Source organism: Aythya marila, assembly GCF_965140915.1.
Source record: "Aythya marila genome assembly, chromosome: 4".
Lineage (NCBI taxonomy): Eukaryota > Metazoa > Chordata > Aves > Anseriformes > Anatidae > Aythya > Aythya marila.
In genome coordinates, this window is record NC_139045.1 from 34132180 (window position 1) to 34153320 (window position 21141).

A 21141-nucleotide genomic window follows, 5' to 3' on the forward strand; every position below is an offset into this window, starting at 1 on the left:
TCAGTACAGCAGACTGCTACATGTCCTCATGATCTTTGCAGACTCATCTTTTTATTCTCCTCTTACTCTCCTCTTTCTATTGTGTTTTGAAATCGAGGTTGTTCTTTCTATTCATAAAACTTCAGCTGTGATGTTCAACCTCTTCTAGATTTCCTGGGGCACACTGTAATACCACGCAGCTGACTGAAATGCATCTGTTGAGATTAGTTTTCTTTTTGTTCGTCACTTCTTCAGACTACATCTCTGGCTCTTTTCCATCCACAATCTGAAATCCAGCTCTTCAATACTGTATCATAGCTCCCCTCTACCAACTGCCACTGTGTGCTCTTCCTTATTCCATTAAGCGAAGCACACAGAAGCAGCAAGTTGGTCCTGAAATTTCTGCGAGGAAATCTGACTTCTGTTTATGAAGTTACTACTACTTAGTTCTCCTACCCAAACTAAACAACAGCTCTAGGGAAACGTGAAGACTTAGATGTGTGGAAAGAAATTGACAAGAATGGTATGGTGACAAATGGATCATGTTGCTGTGTATTACAATAACCGCAGTCTTCTATTCTACCTTCCTGTCTCCCTACTATCTGCTAGTTAAGCCATTTCTAAAATTAGGCTGCAGCCTCCTGGAAGTGTCTTAATTCCAGGTGCCCTTGGAGATTAACAAAAGGGATACACTATCATGAATTGCTTGTTTGAAGTAAGGTAAATGATTTATTTGCTATCAAAAGGCCTCTGGCACACCAGTGTTTATTTTGAGCAAGTTTTATTCTTCAACAAATCTCATGGAAAAAAACAGACCAATTGACTACTGATTCTGCCAACCCCATTGCTTCAGCCTGTCACCTTGGTCACCTTGCTTGCTGCACTTTTAATCCGGAGCTAACACCAATAGTCTCCTTATACAGTTCTGCACCACCAACCAACAGGGATGTAGCTGTTTTTAAGCTGTTTTTTTCGTGGTTATTACAAACCATGAAATGAGAACTCGCGGGAATCAGCAGTGATTTGTTCAGTGATGTGGTTGGTTAGCCAGAAGATGGCACTATATCCTCGAAGTTCACAAGCAACGGACTACCACGATGAGGAAAGTTTTGGCAATACAAGTATTTTCTGGCAAAAAGTCTTTTAAGAGGCATAAATATCAATCACAACTTACATTTTGTATATTTATCTGCAGGGCCATTTTGTAATGACTGAAGTCTTTAGCAAGTTCATATCCCTGATGATAGAAAGTGAACAAACCCTGAAAAAATGATAGCACCTGAAATACAAACAAAAGATTTGTCAGAATGTAAAGCTTCATTTACCCAAATGATTGCTGCATGTAGTTTTTTTGTTTGTTTGTTTTTTGTTTGTTTTTTTTTTTTTTTTTACAGAAATATCAGAGATGATAATTATTTTTTAAAAACATATTTCCAGCAACGTCCACAAATTCTGAATACCTATTTGGATCCAAATGATTGGCTACACATTCATGGATTCTGGTGTGGTCCTATCCCTGGAATTTCACAACTCATCTCAATTTTAAATTTGACTGTAAGCAATGTATATTGCCTATCTCCCAGTCCTCCCTATGTAATGTTTCCCATCAGCTGCTCTGATACCAATGATGTCTGGAATAAATTTGTGCACCAGGTGATGAAGATTTTTGTCTTTTAGTTACTATTTCCCTCCCTTCTAATGACCATATTGTGATTATTTTCATAGCAGATTTATTGGTTTTGGGTGAAAGCAGCTCTCCCTCCAGCAGCTTTACTCATCACTGCACGCAGACCTGACACTCTCTTAGAACTTAAGAAGTGATTGTATTGCGGTTTCTCACTTCAGTGTTTTAATTTAAAGAAAGAATGACTGCATGCTGTATTGCAAGCTGCATAAGGGTGCAGTAGTGCCTACCTCTCCTGTTTAGGTCAGGTAGTTGGAAAGAAGCAAGTGACACAGACAACAACTCTCTTTATTACAGAGACCAAATCAAAGAATGCATTTAATGAAATCTTAAGTCACATACAAATAAACCATTTTCACAAATGCATGGTTGTTTTTTTTGTTTGTTTGTTTTTAAAACATTAAGTAGGGAAACAGAGATAAGAATCTGGAAATTAAACCTCAGTTTACTAGGGAAAAATTCAAATACAAATTGAATAACAAAGTTTAACCCCATCCAGAGAGTTTTCAGAAAAGTGAAATTAAGTGGTTGGAAACAAAAAATGAATTGAAAAGAAATTTTTACCATTCCTTGAACAACGTTAAAATATTTAAAGCAATTTACTCCCTCCGAAGGATTTTATTTCAATAATCTTTCATATAGAAATAAGATGTATTAAAATCTATAGCTCTCATTAATTCCATAACGAGCAGTTATTTTGATTAGGTCACTTGGGACTTATTTTTATTTTAAATAATTTTATCAGAATAAATGGAGAGACTTAACCCAAAAACACATAATGCAAGTGAATGGAAATCAGTTCTACAATCCATCCTCCCTTTATCTGTGTATTACACTTATTGTTCTCTTGGTGCTTTATGAAGTTGCATTCATCTTACAAAGCTAATTCACATTTCAGGAAATTTTTAGTAACCACTTCTCAGAGGCTCAGGTTAGTCTTGTCATCACATGTATGATTTTCACTGAACTCCAGTGAAACTCCAGCTCCCTTGATTTGTGCATAGATTCAACTCCATTTGAAATCAAACATTTCAAACTACCTAATACTGACCTTTTTAGTCAGAAGCACCCTTTTAGTGTAGAAGCATAGGTATAAATTAACAGGCCTCTAAGTGCAACTTTCAACTGGGAAAAAAAATTACATTAGTAAAGAATAACACTTCAGGTGTTAAAAAAAAATATTTTTTTTTTAAAGATGCAAAAAGAAGTCTGACCCTATCATCGTTCTTTTGAATCCTCTATTCTAACTTACACCATAAATCAAGGTGGTTTTTTTTCCTCAATACTGCACAAGATTTCACATTTTCTGAAAGTCAACATCACTGAATCTAAATCAATTGTGATAATTAAAATAAGGTTTGAGCTGCTTGGTTAAGTGTGTCTTAAGAATTTGCACAGGTGTAGCAAGACTGTTTTAAATTCTGTTAAGTCACACAATTGCATACATCCCAGAAAGCAGCTCCTTGGCCTTTGTCCAACTGCATTCTTTCTCTGTCCATTATGAGTAACAGGGTAGACTGAATTCACTGGTACTTACAGGTTCCACACATTCAAACTTCTTCCGCTCCTGAATCTCTTGCAACTTGCATACATATTCGAGGGACAGCTCATAGAAGTGTTTTCTATTCTGCTCCACTTGACTATCTGCCTAAAAACAAAAATATAGCTTATGAAGTTTCAAAGACATTTTGCAGACAGCTTCAAACTGACACACATATTGCATACAAGCAGCAAGTGATAACAGAACTTGTTCCAGACCAGGACTTGTTCCTTTACTACAGAGCTCATTTGTTTACTTTCAAAGGGAAGCAACAATTCCATTTTACTAGATAGTGTATGTTGTTTTGATTCATGAGATTAAATTTTTAGGAACGTTCTGATAACACTTCTTCCAGCCTCTTTTCAATGGAATCCAAGCCAAATACATCAGAGGAAGTACTTCAGCAATAATAATGCTGAAAAGGTGCCGCCAGAGAGACAGGGCTAACAGCATCTTCCATCAGAAAAATGGGGAATCAACTTTCCAGTTGAGGAAGAAAAAGTTACTGCTGAAAAGCATTTCACTGGTTTTGAAAGCATTGTAAGCTTTCCTCTATACCCCAAATGACTGCTACATATAGCCAGAATGCTATTATACCTGTCTCACACCTTTGCTCACTCTGATTGACAATACAGCCAAGAAGGGAAAAAAAAAAAAAAAAAAAAAAAAAACGTTCTTTTATTGGCAGACATTTCACAAGTTTCCACAGATCATCAAATATTTAAAAATGCAGCCTTATTAGCTGCAGATAATTTTTACCTCAGCTTTGGTAAATGCCAACATCATATTGATGCTGATCAGTTATATTTCAGTTCCATTCATTCTTACATAAATATTTAACTTTCTAGCATATATGAATTATTTCTTTAAGTTACATTTTGTGCTACGCATACCCTCATTAAACTATGAAACTTCAAAAACTGGGTAATGGAGACCTTCATTCAAATGCATTAAAAAGAAGGGCAGAGAGGGATCCTGTAAGTGAATAACACTTTGTCTTCGCCCATGTGATAATACTAAAACACTGTTATAAGTTCCATTAAAGCTTCTGCACTAAACTACAAAAAGAAATAGAGAAAACCCTAAGCAAAGGACTAGACTTACTACCATACTCTCTCTCTTAAATACCAAGATTATATCCTTCAGACAGAACACTGACCACTATGCTTTAAGAGGATAATTCAAATAAGCTTTAGGACACTTTTGCCCTAAGACGCGCTTTGCTTTGCTGCTCAGTGCTCAAAATCTGTCAGTGGCTAAAGGGGCATAACAACAAATGCCATTAAAAAAGGAAAGCACTGACACCCACATCATTAAGTAAAAATGTTTCAAAAAGCCAAGCCATTTTGATGCATCCTGTAAACCATGCAACACTGGGGCTGTTTGAATTGTCAGCAAAGCTTATAATGATATACACGTGCAGTGAAGTACAGACATAGAAAAATGCAGGTTTGCTAGGATACTTAGCTAATCAGTGCCATATATAGAGCAGTCTTACCGAAGTCTAATAAGCCTGCTTCTCTCTTTTTTTTTTTTTTGGTTGTTTATTGTTTTGGGAGTGTCCCCATCCCCCAAGAACATAATACCCAACACAGCCATTTTATCAATTCCTTTCATTTCCTCTGTAAATAAATTACCGCATTTCTCCTCGTTTTTTAGCGGCATGAATCTTCCTGTGCACCCAGAAAACTTGCTCACTGTTGCACTGTACTTCACTGTGCTGACTAAGAAATTCAGAAATAAGATGCTGACCATTCCTCAGTAAAATTTCAGGAATATCCCTCCATTAATAGAGTCAAAGCCTATGGTGTGGTAAGACATACTCCACTATGACATGGTTTTTATCTTTTTTTTTTTTTTTTTGGTCAAATTTATATCCACATCCTTTATTCATTCCAGATAGGAATTGACACAATTAGCCAAACATAGTGTGAAATAAGGAAGCTCCCATGCAATCATATACAACTATTTCCCAAGTTTATACAAGAAAAGTTTTCCTACCCTTAGGATTTTAATGATACAAAGCACTCATAGATTAATCATCAATAATTCTGGCACAATTTTATTTCTCAAACAAAATCCTTCTGCCTACAGCAAGTCTCTGCAAGATCTCTCTGCTCTTTTCTCAACTATTATTTGCTGTTGCTCCAGAAATAAAAGCTATTACAAGTACAAATGATGATAAAAACCCACACGGAGAGAAGGAATGCCAGGGAAAACAGATCTGTTTTAAAGTTATAAATTGTCAACAACTTTTCTGTAGCATTACTTGAAAAAAGTGGATCCTCAAAACATATGAGGAAAAAAATAGTACAAAAACATGTCTTTCTGGAATATAAATCTAACTGTAATTAGCATTCTGTGTTAATCCTTTGTAGTAAGTCAACACATACAATGTAATACAATTTTTATATAGGCTAAAGTCGTAAGAGAAACGTAGTTTTTCACAATAAATTTGCACGTCAATATTCTCCAAACTATATAAAGGACATGACATCCAGTGCTTCATATATGTCTCAAGGAAAGCCCTTGAATCAGAAAACAGTGGGGTATAAAATCAAGTGCAACAAACACCAACTCTCACCAACCTTTCAGAAATTTGTTTACCACTATGGATGCTTCTTTTGCATAAAATACATTTATCTACTCAAAAGCCTGTAAAAGGAAGAAGAGCAGCAGCAATACCTCTTGTAATTGTAGCTCTTTCTTCTTAGCTGATAAATTTAGATGTTTTTCTAACAAGCTGTAGTTCTTTTCTGTCTCTTTATCAAACTTCTTCTTTTCCTCCTAGACACCGGAACAAAATAACATTCATTTATAAATAAAAATGTAAGAAAAGCCTCTTTCATTATTCTTATAAAGTTTTCTACTTCGTCAAAGAAAAAAGCTCTTCTATTCTTTTAAGTTTCTACCTAAAGAAAAACAAAATATCATACTCCATTAACTAAGGAAACATGTTTCCAACTAATTCTTTAAAAAAAAAAAAAAAAAAAACTTGAAATAAAATCCCATTACATCATCACGGTGAAGTTTAACACTCAAGTTAACACTTAAAATTGATTATAAAAAAACTTTTTTATTTATTGTGTTTTTCATTATTTTCAGGGATCATCCACATCTTTTGAATAGAGCACTTCACAAGAAACATCAGGTCCATTAAAAAAAAAAAAAAAAAAAAACTTTCTATAACTGACAGAGGAGAAGAAAGAAAAGATCATTTGAGTAGGTTGCAACAGGTTCACAGCCCAAAAACCAAAGTGAATATAGCTTCATATTCTGTAAGATTTCTTTATTTTAAAACCAAAGAACTCTGTGCTGAATTCCCACATCTGCTAGACTGCTGCTGCACCCATGACAAAAAAAAATAAAGGATAAATCTCCATGGACCATAAAATCATGCTAGCAGAAGAGCATCTCTCACAAGCACACACAAATAGCATTTGCATGTACTAATCATCCATTTGTCTGGCCATTAAAAGCAACATATTGGAAGAGAGACAGACATGAAAAGTTTCTAGGAAATTTGAGTTCTTGGATCTAAGACAATGACGTTGTCAAACAACCCTTTCATTTCTGCATTTCTAGTTTCTCAGTTCCATGTGTTAAGACAGAAGTCAGTACTGATTGAATTAACCAACCAGTTTTTAAAGCTATTTTCAGTATAATGAGTTGCAGCAGAAAATAAAGCTTTAGAAACAGGAAAAAAATCCTTATTAAAGCACTCACAGATTTGCTCATCAGAAACAGACCAGTTCAATGACATTAAGAATTCTGCATATATTCGTGTATATTCATTATATATGCATCTATTCAGCATACTGGTTAGACTCTACACACATACTTGTTCATTTTTTAATCTTAATCTTTCATTTTTAATAATTCATGCAGGTTTTTGTTCTCTGCAGGATTTGATTTTCAAGATGGCATTCCTATAGAGGATCTAAGCTGTTTAAGACTGCTTTTCAGTAAAGGATTTTACAAAAAACGCTTTTTCCTCCATCACATATCTAATACCTTTTTTTTTAAAAAAAAAAAAAAAAGCCACAATATTTCTTATCAATTGAGAAATGATATAATATGCATGTGGGATTCATTAGATATAACATGTTAGCATACACAGTTCAGAAAAAAGAGGAGTGGGGAAAAAAAGGTGTGTGTTTATACTAGCAAAATTTCCATTGATCAGATAAACATTTGAATGCTACCAGAAAAGAAGAGAGATATTTACTTTTAAATAGGTAAGAAACAGAAACAATCAGAAACTTTACACATGCAGCTGGGGATGAGAGCAGTAAAATTTTTCACTGAGGAGTAATTCAGTAAGTTTTTCAGCTTCAAGCACTACAGAGATTAACTTCCTCCCTGCTTCTTTGTCTTCTTAAACCTAATTCAGACCTTTTCATCAACAAGGGATGTACAACACATGAAAACATGAGTCAACAGATTTAACTTTTGTCACAGTAGATATATATGTATTTATTTTTCCTAAGGCTCATCCCATACAATGTTCTAGATACATTTTGGTATTAGAGGGCGTAACACGGTTTTCAGAGCCATGCAAAATTATATTTCCAATGACAGTACTATGATTATACTGAATAAATGTTCAGTTAAAATATTCCAGGAGTTAAATATTTTTAGAGTATTTTTCTCTGTGTTCTACAATTAAGCAAGACCATTCTATTTAAATTCACCAAGAGTTCTGTCCACAAAATGGCCAAATACCAATAAGAGCTTCAACTTCATGGAAAGAGTTGCACGGAGAGACAAGGGAAGACGCATGCATCCAAACAAAATGTGACATTCAGAATACGTGAATGTAAATTTTCATGATAAAAACATCAGGGACAGAACTGACTAGGAAATGAGTAAAGATCATGAAGTAGTTTAAAACATAGCAATTCTTACCCCAAAAAAATGGTAATGTCCTCTAACACCATAAATACTCTGTTGAAATAATGCATTAAATATACCAATATACCATATAAATGACAATATACTGTATTTAGAACAAATTCTTTTTCCTTCAACAACTCTAAATTACAGTTTTTACTGGATGTTGGTTTGAACTTCTGACATCCATAAAAGACCAAAGACCACTGCATTATTAAATTGCAATAATTTATTATCAGAGTGTTTTCCATGCATGAACACTGAAATCAGATTCAGAATATGTTAATCATTCCTGCTGAAGTCAAAATGTATAGCTCACCTGAAACTGAAAGGTTATCTGAGACGTTAGATATCACTGCTGGTAAAGTCATGACATTATAAAATAAAACATCTGCAGAGTGGTAGTTTAAAAATGTACAAATTGAGTTTTGGAACAGAAAATGGCAGTAAATAGCAGTAATGTTTCCCCATTTTCAAATAAGTATTTAAATCTCTAATTGTAAGAAGGAAGGTAGACAGATACAGCAAGGTGAAAATTGTCCTTATTATACTTATCCAATTGCTAGTCTGTACTTAACCCATGAGGCTTAGCTTTATAAATACCAACAACATAGTGGCAACCTTAGAAAGGTTACTGACAACTTTCACCAAAATAAAAGTACCTTGAATGAGATCCTTTCTTTAGCCACTCCATCGCTATTTTTCCCTCACTCACATAGAGCAATGAGTGATTTATTTAAAACAAGAGTGATTTTATTCAAGTAAAATAAAAGCAATGTTCACTTTACAGGTTGCATAAATAAGGCTAAAAGCATACAAATGAACTTCTTTGGGTAGTTAATGCGTTTCAGCTTTTGATTGTGCAACTGCAAATAAGAATAAAGTGAATCAGAGTTATCCATTAGGCTGTTAGCTGTATTTCTCTTATTCCAGACAGAAGAGATAAGGGAGGGGGAGGAAAGAAGGACACATTCTTCTCTTCTTAAGCACACTTTCCATTTGTTTCTGAAGCAAGTTCTCAAAGTAGAAAAGAAGTGTGAACACATGAAATATAAACAACAGTTTCCCTCTGCCAAATACATGTCATTACTGCACTGCGATCCAAGTAGAGAAATTAAACAAACTTATCATAAAGGCAAACGAGGGACAAACCTTTACAGCTCCTAGCTGCTCTTTCCTAAATCTTTCCAAAGGTTTGATCAGAGTTTCAGTAACACTTAGTGCCTAAAAAAAAAAAAAAAAAAAGAGCAAAGGTTAAGCTTCTGTTGCCAGACAGACAAGTCACTAAGTCACTTTAGCACCATCAATCAAAAGGGGGAAAAAAAGACAAGCAAGCTCTGGGGCTTATAAGGAAAACATGGTGGGATACTGAGTCCTAACTCAAAAAAATCCTGTCTCTGAGTTCATTTAAGGTTTCAAAATTTCTATCTTGTCTTTCAATTCACTGTAAGGAAAATTAAAACAAATCTAAAACAAAATGAACAAATGCAGAAATTGCATTTGTTTGGCTGCAGCCAAACAGTAACTGCTTTACTTGTGCCAGTCTTGCAGATCAGGTCAACAGCCTCCACAACTGAACACCAGAATGTGCCACACAGAAAAAAACAATAGTTTTCATTTGAGGACATACACATTTCTGCAGCAACGCAAAAACACAGGAAACAGCTGTAGAATGGACAACTGAGGTGTAAGTAATAAGCTTTTAATACACAGCTAAAACCATTAGGAATTGAAATATATATATTTCCAAATATTTAAATTTAATTACATTAAGAAAGCTTCAAGTTAACCTAAGTTACAAAATCAAGAGGTGTAGAGACAAGAAATGAGAAATTTAGTTGACTGGGTAAAGTTTAATCTGTTTCTTCCACAGCATCCATCACTGCGCTTTTTAATATGGCTATGAGACCATTTATCATAAGAAACAAAAAAGAAAACAACATGCCATTTAAAGACTGAAAGCTAGCTTATAAATAAGTTTAAGTTTGGTCTTGCTGTGAACGCGAATTAGAATTTTAAAAGCATTTGAAATTTAGCAAAAGCTGGAATTTCTTAAATACAATGGGAGCACTGAGAAAGTGTAAAGAGCACAGCAGATGTGGAGGAGCAGAGGGGTTCCTTGCGGTCCCAGGCCCAAGGCAGAGCCCCAGGGCACTTCAGTCACCCCAGCCCAGGGCTGAGCTGCCAGGAGTGCAGGCAGAGCTCCCTGGAAGCCCACCTCAGATAGAGCAGAAGTCTTCCCCCTACCCCCCTCCAAATTTAAGAGGTTTCAGATAAGACACTGCAGGCCTAATCTGGCCTTCTGAAAAGCTCTTATCGTAAAACACACGAGGGATATATTAGAGATCTGGCACAGCCCAAATCCAAATAGCACTGTCTGCTCCCACCCAGCCCTGGAGCCATGCGGGGATTACTGTGGGAGTCATCTTGCCAATTCACCGTAACCAGAGCAACCCTGAATTTTCAACAGCATGCTAACCTATTTATCTAGCTGGAAACTCAAATATTGGGCAAGTCTGGGCCAAACTAAGCGTTGCACAGTCATCCTCAGATATTCCCTAAATTCAGAGCACTTGATCTTGTGGCCCAAACCCTTTCTTTCTGCATTCACTTCCTAATTTTGTCAGAAACACTAAAAGTACCCTTTAGCACAAACCTGATGGGAGAAGAAAAAGGAGGACTTGACAGCCAGAGAAGTCAAACGTCCCAAAGAGGAACTGAAAAATGCGGTTACAGGAAGGATCCATCCCACCCGGCACGCTGCATCCTATTTACTCAAGCAGTTATTGGGGTCTCCAGGGCATTTTAGGATATTCAGTTTTGTGAGGCTCCCAAAACTTCCCTGGAAATTCTAAAGGAGCTGAAAGGAAACAGCAAGTTGCATGTATAACTGGAGCAACCCCAAGCAACATCACCTGAGGCCTTCGGAGTCTCTCTTGGCTTGGCTGCAAGGATTCACACAAATCCAAGCAGAGAACCTCTCCAGAGGCTGACAGAATAATGACAGAATAATCCTTCAGTTTGGGAACATTTCAAGAAGTTGGAGTTGTTTCTGCCAGTTTCCTCTCCACTGATGGAGTGAGGAAGGAAGGCTGTGAGGCCTCCTCAGAGAGGAGCCCGGGGAGGATGAGGCGAGCCACAGGCCATGGAGGCCTGAGGCGCTGGCAGGTACCAGCCGAGCAGAATGCTTTCACAAAGGGAAGTGCTTAAAGGAAGCACTGAAATGGTCAAAAACTTAAAAATTAGCATCTAACAACAAGTTGCTTCTTAGTTCTTTTTAACTTTTACACAACAAAAAGGGAAACATAAGGTCAACAGGCAATGGATGCATGCTGAACATGAAGTCCGGGTCAAAATAAAACCCAGCAACCTGGCGCAGCAGAAAGAAAAAAACATGGGCAGAAAAGGCTGAGGTTCACAAACCAGAAGGGCTGGCTGCAAATCACTTGGTCTGCTACACTTCTGTGCGGCATTAACCATGGGAACCACTGAAGGTATTTGTTTGAAGCAGAAAATAATCTTTCAATCAAAATGGGATGTTCCCTCCAAGACAGCCAACAAATAAAGATTCCAGTGTTGCCAGTGGTAAAATAAGCCAGTAATTCTTTCATTAAAAGAAAAACAAGCCTCTTCTCCTTCAAAAAAAAAAAAAAAAAAAAAAAAAAAAAGTTTCTCATTTTGCTCAACAAACTTTTGTAACAGATGCCTCTTCAGCAGAAATTTGCCTGTCTTGCAGGTATTTATGATTTGTCACCCCCTTTTGCTTTCTCTGAGTGGGTTAATACAGCAGCGCTTATGAGTATTTCTTGGTGAAGTGGGATTTTGCAGCTCTTTGATCATTCTTATGGAGCTTCACACCAGGCCCACATATAAAAATATAGGAGGAACATTTCTTCCTCACTGAAAGGAGTGTGAGAGTTTGTACATACAGAAGCTGTCAACCAAGATGTGACTGGTACATAGTGAATTAGAGATCTGTTCTTCTGACTCATATACATGAAAACATTCATAGCTACAATATGCACAATATTAAATTACAAAAGGAGGAATTTGAAGTGTTTCCCAGTACTTCGAATTCAATGCTTATCATAAAGAGATGGAAAAAGTTGTTTTCATTCCATAAATAAGAACACATTTTTATGATATTATTCATTGTTAACTTTGTATATTTATAACTTGGGAACTCAAAAGATACTACTACTTTAAAAAACTAAATAACAGATAAGTAGATAAAAAAATATTTCCTCAGTACATAGAAATAAGCAAAAAAGCTAAGGGCCCTTTGAATTTATTTATTACACACCCTTCCCTTAAAGAAGTTTACATCAAAATCCACCACTTTCAAGAAAATATATCAGGAATTCAAATTAAATATTAATTAGTAACAAATTGCATGTTCCTGCCTCTTTCAACAACTTTTGTATGACTCTTGAGCTAATTTTTTATTCTACACACATACAAAAATCTTTTCTGTTCCTTATACCCCTAAGCTACCCAGACCCACCTGAAAGGAACATATACCCGATTTTAAATTCCAGCAAGCAAACTAGGGTGTGTGTAAGCCCTAAGTGATCAATATAAAGAGGTTACGTCTCAAGTAACGCTATCTTAACCAGCTTTATGAACGTCAAGGTTTCACAAATGCTTTCAGAAATGTCTAATGCAATATGCACACATTCCTTGGACCAAATACCTGAAACTGCTTATACTATTTCTATTCTATTTGTTGTAACTACTGACAGGCCAAAGAATTAACTTCATTTTAACATAAGTCTGGGAACAGCAGAAAAAAAAAAAAAAAAAAAAAAAAAAAAAAAAAAAAACATAATTGCCAACATCACTTCAGGAGATCCCCGTAGCCAACATTTTCAACAGTATCTTGAAGCAGGCTTTCAGCTTTGGATATACCTCCTAATTTCAGCTGCCCTTACAAAACTTCACCTGCTCAGGCAGAGACGTTTTACAGAATGGTGATAATCCTGACTTTTACAGCTCCATATATTTCAAAAGAAATTTGTAACAGGTTGCAGATTAAGAGACCCAAGCCAACATTTTCTACAAGCAGTCCACAAAGGCACAGACTAAATCCATTAGCAAGTCCATTTACATTTCCAGCAGCTTGCCAATTAGTCACTCGAGTCAACAAGATCCAACAGGTAACTCACCAGCCAGTGCCAGTCCACAACCGACTTCATTTAGCCTTTTTTTTTTTTTTTCCTCTTCTCAGAGAGGGCGGGAGAATGGCTGTTTAGGGAGAAACTGCTTCCCTGAACACCTCCTCCCATGCACTGGAACCTGCCAGACAGCACCATCCACCAGCACTCAAAGCTCTGCATGCTTTCTCACCCTCCAGAGCAGTCTGTCTGAGAAACGCAGCACCAACAGGTTCCCGCTCCCCTTGCGGCCACAACCAGGCTGTCTTGCAGAAGAGGAAGGCTGCTTACATGGGCTGTAAAGGGACATCAACCCATGAGAGCTGTCACAGAATCTCAGTCTGGCCTCTGTGGTTACAAAGGCGAGATCAACCAAAGTTAACCAAATTTCGGTTTGCAAATTATACAAATGCAACTATGGTCTCCCAGCATTCATCCTAAAAATGACTTCAGACTTCACTGAAAGAACTGGAAGTTAAATATTGCTGGTCAATAAACCCTGGTGGTGAGAAGTTCCTGCACTGACCCTACTCCGTTTTGAATCCAAGCATCCTCTCATACAAAAGAGGCTTACTAAAAATGGCAAAAAAAAAAAAAAAAAAGCCACGAACATGTACCTTGCTACAGACTGCACAGTGACACAGGGGTACCCACTTCCAAAGCCTCATCAAAGGAACTGGAATGCACACCACATGCCAAACAGCAAGACAGGGTGGTTTAAAGTTTCCCAGTGCGCTGACTGGGAAGATTTATTTGTAGACAGGGGCAGGATTGTCTCTCCCTGTCAACAAAGCAAAGGAGGAGGCCCACAGCCAGCAGGGCAGAGCTCGTGAAACTGAGTAAGTGTCAATGAAACTGGATCTGGGAAGGAAGTTTTGCCCTTCTCAATGTAACAGAGAATGCGGAAAGGAAGACACAGCTAACAGTGATTCAATAATAAAGTAGGTAACACTGCTGCTAAATAAAGAAGTGTACTTTCTAATAAAGAACTTTACTACCTGCAGCTGCATTTCTGCTCACAGAGGACATACAGAGCTCTTTGTGTTCCTTGTAAGGAAGTGCAACATTCAGCCTAGTACAAAAGGTGACTTTCTGAGATCTCCAATATTTGGGTGCAGGGGAAGAAATGGAAAAAAAAAAAAAAAAAAAAAAAAAAAAAAGCCTCTCCCTCTAAAAAATCTCTTCTGCTACACGCCTCAGTTTGATAATGAAGTTTCTGGAAACACTAAACTCTGTGCCTGAAAGCCTGTGTTATGTAACCGCACAGATACGGCTCCACTGCAGAGGAAGTCAAATGTTATTTTCAATCGCTTCCTTGCAAAGGTTTAATCTCCATCCTTTATTTTCCCATGGGAACACGATTTCCTCTTACAAGAATATGCTCCCAGTTAGCTGCACCAGCCAGCTCTCCTGCCAGTACGCCCTGCAGACATAGCGGCATCTCTCTACCCACTCTTCAGCACCCATTTTGTACTTAACTGGAGCACTGACAATTGCACAACCAACACCCAAATCTATTCCCCTAATCTATGTGCTCGTTTTCAAGTGCACATTTTAACTTTGTAAAATCTTCTGGATTTTCTCACTGGTCTAGAGCTTTCCCTGTAGCTTTACAGTCTAAAATAAGAGAAAAAGCCTCCCTCAGCCGCACACTGGGACTAAAAACAAGGGTATTTGAGAAATTTGGGTTTTAGAAGGACTAGAGTCTACAGACTAAAGGATTTTTAAGGGTATATCATCGCATATCAATAGTTGTGTCTTTGCATGCGTGCAGAAGCTATGAAAATAGTAGTGACACCCAGTCCTCTGGGTTCATTGCTTCTGCGGGAAACCATCTGGTAATAAAGTGTCAGACAGGTATTCTTGGATACAATTTACTTTGTATATTTTCAGCATGCCATGAGGTACCTGTAACAAAACAAATCACCTTCCTCATAGAAGTTCCAGAAAACTACCCCTGGGGTTTAAAACAGTGACTTTCAAAAACTGTTCCCCAGACCAAACCCTGCTTCACCAGCTGTGGTACTGTCAGACTCCTGTTCTTCATACTTAGCTTTGTTTTTGTTTTGTTTTCTTTATTTAAATGCAGCAGCCTTGGTTTACAGATGGTACAGTAGCAGGACTCCTTTGTCCCCTCTTGTCAAAGGTTCTTTCCATTCAGTGGAAGTTTATGACTGACCTAAACGACAGATGGTTAAAAATGCCTCCTCTGACCTATATGCTATGCTGTGCTCTGAAAGAATGTTTGCATTGATACACTTGCCATGAGACAGCTGGCTTTGAAAAGTTAAACTGGTATCATAAGCAGAGAACACAAAAAGAAAATTACTTCATTTTAAATAGGAAAACTAAATGAAGACAGTGGTTTTTAATAAAGATTACTTACAAGAAATATTTAATAGTCATGTCTTTTGAGTAAATTTATTCTTATTAAATGCATAGTATTTAGAGAAATACTATGAAACAATAAACATAACAAGTAGGAAAAGAAATACAGACAGCTTTTTCCCATCTGAAATGGATGAAAGCTTCTAGGAAATAGCTCCTTTTAGCAAATCCAATATGCCAGAGCTCAACAGTGTAACACACCCGAACACTGGCCGGGTTCACATAAGAACAGAGAATCACTCCCAGTCCACACTTGGGCTGTATAAAGATCTTGACAAAGCGAAAAGGCTACTCTGAAAAGGAAATAGCGTAATACTTATTTTCTTTGTTCATGGCAAAGCTCATAGTTGAGTAAAACGATGCCACTGAACAGCAAAGAATCTAACAGTGAACAAGAGCTCCAGTGTTTAGTCAAGTATGAACTGCTCAATTATTGTCAGAGCTGTTCTCCACGAGAAACAGTGGTGTTATTAACAACCAGCACAACCCAAACTGATGAAAGTTTTACAACGCAAATTCCAAACATTTCCCGTTGATGAAATAACAGAATGAAAATCCTCCAGTGAGTTACATTTTTTAAAATCTAATTAGACAGCTTGCAGGAAGGCAAAAAAAAAGGGGGGGGGGGGGGGGAATCTAGGTCCTGTGATTAAAGTTATTAAATGCTGCTCCTGAGAAATTGAATTATTTGTGCTTCTATCTCCTCACCTGAGATGTTCGCTAGGCTGTTGGCAACCTAATTTTTCAGAAGTGGTACACAATTATGTATTTTTTTCACTGTCTTGGCACACTTATTTAGCAGCCTGCATTGTCAAGGGATTTAACAGGATCTAAATGCACAGAATACCATAAAATGCCGTGAGCTCTGATTGAGCAGATCTTGTACATCTTACATTGAAAATCCAAAACTGTCAGATTTTTTTTTGCCTAGATCAGTGAGTAAAACCATTGTTCCTTCACAGATTTCTTGAGATTACTGTGAAGCCAGATTAAGACTTATGAACCCTTAAATATCTACATGCTGAGGACCAAGGAAAAACACAGAAAAATTAACAGCACCATCTTCACAGCAACATAGGATCAGTGTAAACTAAATACATAGCCACTGAACAAAAGGTAATAGTAAGCTATTCATGAACGCTACTTGTTAAGTGAGCACTTCACCTGTGAAATAACCTCATGTATTTCAATACTTTAATCATAAGAGGTTAGTATTGTTAAGCATGAACAAGTGTGAGTACATATTTGCACAGATGATTTAAATTTTACCTTTAACCTTTTGAGTGTATGCCTTTCAACCTTAACAACTTCTTTTAACTTGGGAAACCGCAGCTAGGAAACCTCTCCCTCCACCCCCCCCCCTTTTTTTTTTTTTTTTTTTTTTTTTTTTTTAAAAAAAGTCACTGGAGGTAGAAGAAGGAAGAAGACAATAGAGACTTCACCAAGCTATTTTCTTTAAAAATCAATACAGGTGCATTTGCTTACATTCCTGATAGACTCTGGGAGTAATAATTCTTTCTAAACAATGCATTTGCAAAGATGCTATTTTGAACTAGACTCTGACAGACTGGTGAAACTCATTAAAAATGCAAAAGGATTTTCAAGAGGAAGGACTGCAAGCAGTTTTATGAAAGGTAAAAAAAAAAAAATAAATAGCCCTATTTAATATGAAAAACGGTTAAAAAAATATCATGCTCAAAAATTAGAACTTACCATCTTTTCTAGGAGATACTGAAAGAAATAAAATTGTGCCAAAACTAGCAAATAGAAGAGATCATATCAAAGTAAATTCATATTGCCTTGGAGAACTAACAGGAAACATAATGAGGTGAATATAATTGTAACAAAAATGCCATCGAAAGTGAAAACGTGATGAAGTAAAAAGGAAATGCACAATTACCTGGGATAAAGTTAGAAAGACTAAGGCAAAAATCTGTTTTATTTGGGAGGGAGAAAAGAAAACCATGAGGAAGAAGTTATATATATACACACACACACACACACACACACACACACACATATATATAGGTATTTCAGAAAACAGTGGGAAAGGAAGCTATAAAATCATTATTCAACTGGAAAGAGTTAAAAGAAAAAAAGCAATTGACTCTAGAACAAATTTAAATCTTAATAATTGAAGAAAAATCTCATTTAATTCTAACAAGCCATCTAACAAAGTAGAACAGCTGGATATTAAGGAGAGTAAGGATTTCTTAATAATTACATGTATTCTTCTTATATTGCATAGATGAAGAATTAATTACATTTAATTAGAAGAGGCTTTGCTTTAGATTAATTGAAGAGCACAACAAAGCACATGAAGGGGAGAGGTAGCAAGCTGCCAGAGCATGGCAGAAGAGCAAACAGCAGCAGTTTTAAAGGAGGAAAATGCAGAAACTGAGGAAAGAACGGATCAGGCGTTCTGGTTCCAATCCTCCAAAGTCCTGGAATGGTATAGAAGGTAAAACACTATGAATTGGTGAAGAATGACAATTTCCTGTTTGAGATCAGCATCGTAGCCAACCTCCTCTATTAATTTTTCAACCCACCCCACAATTTCAAAAGCAAAGGCGGTGACCTGGTCTTAACAAATAAACCATGAGAAGAACGAGGGAAAAAAAATAGTTGAAAAACTATTGAGAAATAGATATTTGGCTAAGAGGATGTTTGAAGTAGAATCTAGTTTCCTGCATGATCCAATTTTCAGTAACAATTTGTGGAATGACTTACAAATAACTCCACCAGACTAATGTACATATGGAGTGACTTAAATCCAAGAGAAAGTGTCAGAGCTTCAGAAAATGGGACTCCAAATAATTTTGACGTGAGAGATGTCTAAACTACTTTGAAAGGGTAGCAGTCTTCCAGCCTTTGGAAGAGTAACAGTGAAAATTCTCCTATGAAGGAAAAGTGATGAGTTTTACTCCACAAATACAGTAGAAAAGGCCAAAAAAAATAAGTTTAATTTGCAGTAAAAGGAGGCAGGACAGATATCTGGGAAAAAAAAAAAAAAAAAAAAAAAAAGAATAACAACTAAACATCAGAGTGAAACTCTGAAATATAGTTTGTCCCTGAATTTTATTTCTTTTTTTTAAAGAACAGTTTAGACAAGCACTTATCAGGGATGATCCAGGTACATAAGACCCTACTACAAATCACACCTCTGAAGGGCTGTAGGCAAAATCCATCCAACTCACTCAGCGCTGACACAGGAAAAAGCTAATGGGACAGGAGAAAAGCCACTGGACAGACCTGAGAAATCACTGGACACAGCACCCAACAGGGAGAGAAGCTGACAGAAGTTACTGATGGTGCCATGAGGGCTGACTGGACTTAACTGTTATGGTTAAGGGGAACTAAGTGAGAGACAGCAGAGCTCTGCAGGCAACTGAGTAAGAGGAACACTACAGACCTCTGAGGGAGTGGAAGCACGCAAACATCAGGGTCACAGCAACAGAAGTACCACCCACTGCTGAGATAACTGAGGGAACAGTAAAAGCAGCATCACATTTGGGCATCAGTTACCAAAGCTAGAATCAGCAGAGAACGGTGGATAGGGGCAGGTTGTTCACCTGGGAGAAGACTGGTGAAAGAAAGGGAAGTATAAAAGGTGGTAAAAAGGAGGCCACAAATGAGGAAATGGAATAATTACACATCAGTCATGCAATCAGTGCTGTCAGGGGGTGCCTACCATCAGCACAGCCTAAATGAGGTCAGCGAGCTAAATCTGTTGTTCTCACCATATCACAAAGACTCAAACCTGCTTCAGTCAGGAGAACTGGGGCTGGGTGAGGGCTGGTGCCCTCCCTGCTGTGTGGGAGAGCAGCTCGACAGAAGGACTGAGCATCTTAGCATCACTGCGTTGGTGCCTGCTCATCCCCAACCTTTTCCTAGTAACTTGGAGGGGTCCCATTCATCCCTGCACTTCCATGAAACTGCTGCACTGCCAAAAGAGTGCAATGTAAGCTCTAGAACTCTACTCATCCTTAACACATTAAAAAAAAAATCACTTCCAGAATATCCTCAGGGACAAAATGACCTCTTTCCTCTCTGTCTTGAGGAATGTCACCAAGCTATGGTGCTATGGAAAAGTGTAATTTGTTTTTATCTTGGCCACTCCAGAACAGCTCGGTGGAATGCTTGGATTAAGGCCGACCTCCCCTTTCACAAGCCACTAAATCCTTTGACAGCTGGGACATGATTCTGGCAGCCTTTGGAAGGGGTGGGAGAAGTCATACAACCATGAAGCGCAGGACTCAAACATCTGAATTAAATTATTAAATATCCACCAAATGAACATTTGGTAGACAAACAATAAGCAAATGAATTTATAGTAAACACTAGCAAAGTTTTATAGACTCTAGCTTCATCACACATCATAGTTTCAGAAAAACATGAGAATTATAGGTGATAAGGATCTCATTTCACATATGAAACACTTGAAATTGTATTTAATTTACCATGTGGATAAGAAAAACTTAACCTTCTTCTCAAATGCATAAAAATTAAAATGCACGGCAATATCTGAAATGCCTTAAGTTTCATAATTATTCATGGATTTCTTTAAGCTTATTTTACATGACTGAAATTTCTCATCTGCAGCACTCTGCATTGAGCCTGAAGTGAGCAGTCAGAAACCTCCTGGTCACCTTCAAAACAATCAGGGGAAAAACACTCAGTAAACAGCTAACATGAAGGAGACTGGATGCTTTTGAAAGCAATCCTGCTATCATATTTACATCTTAATAGAAACTGTTTGGATCTCTGACGTGATTCCAAACATCTGAGTTCAATTTGCCCTCGTATTCTCCATGGGAGTATCCCTAGAGTTCATTTCACTGTTCAAACACACACTGAAAAGTCAAAAAAAAAAGTCAGAGCAGCAGCTGAAAATGATCTTCACCAATCACCATGCAATCATTTTCTCAGAGACTTATGCCCACTGGTGTACTAGCTGACTCTAAAAGCGATACATAACATTTCCAAGACTACAGATGCAGTGAAAAGGCCACACATCTGGTAACTCAAAGCATATCGTTTCTGTCTGGAATTAAATATTTGCCCCACCATATTTCATACTGCCCAGTTGTTGTTTTTAATCCAACTACCACTGTTCTAAAAGATACTGCATTTCATACTTTTCTTATCAAGAAACTTACAGGAATAAGCTTTCAGTGTGATAATACCTTCTGTGTAAGCATGGGCAGCATACCAAAAAATTAGTAGTACTGTTTTATGGCATTCAGGCTGAAAAACAGAAGTGTTTTCACTATACAGAGAACATTGGATTCTGCAAAGCCTACTGTGTTGGTAATCTGTCACTGCTGAAGATCTATTGACACCATCATTGAAACATGCCACATTACTCTCAAGTTCTCTCCAAAACCTGACATCAAAATACAGACTGGAAAATAGCGTGACAGGCTAGGAAGTATTTTTCATTGCAGAAGTTTCCCAACGAATTTCACTAATTAGATGTACACAGCTTCACTAAAATAAAATAC

At 37.1% G+C, this 21141-nt stretch overlaps 1 protein-coding gene across 1 annotated transcript in view; it reads right to left on the bottom strand.

Annotated features, from left to right (window-relative positions):
• The window catches only part of ARHGAP10 (Rho GTPase activating protein 10), a 149795-nt gene that overhangs the window by 87936 nt on the left and 40718 nt on the right, over window positions 1–21141 (bottom strand). Inside the window, exons 4-7 of the mRNA XM_082759449.1 lie at window positions 9249–9320; window positions 5889–5990; window positions 3201–3311; window positions 1154–1258 (exon numbers count right to left, since the gene is read on the bottom strand). Coding sequence (XP_082615575.1) covers window positions 1154–1258; window positions 3201–3311; window positions 5889–5990; window positions 9249–9320 — 390 coding nt within the window. The remainder of the gene's footprint in view (window positions 1–1153; window positions 1259–3200; window positions 3312–5888; window positions 5991–9248; window positions 9321–21141) is intronic.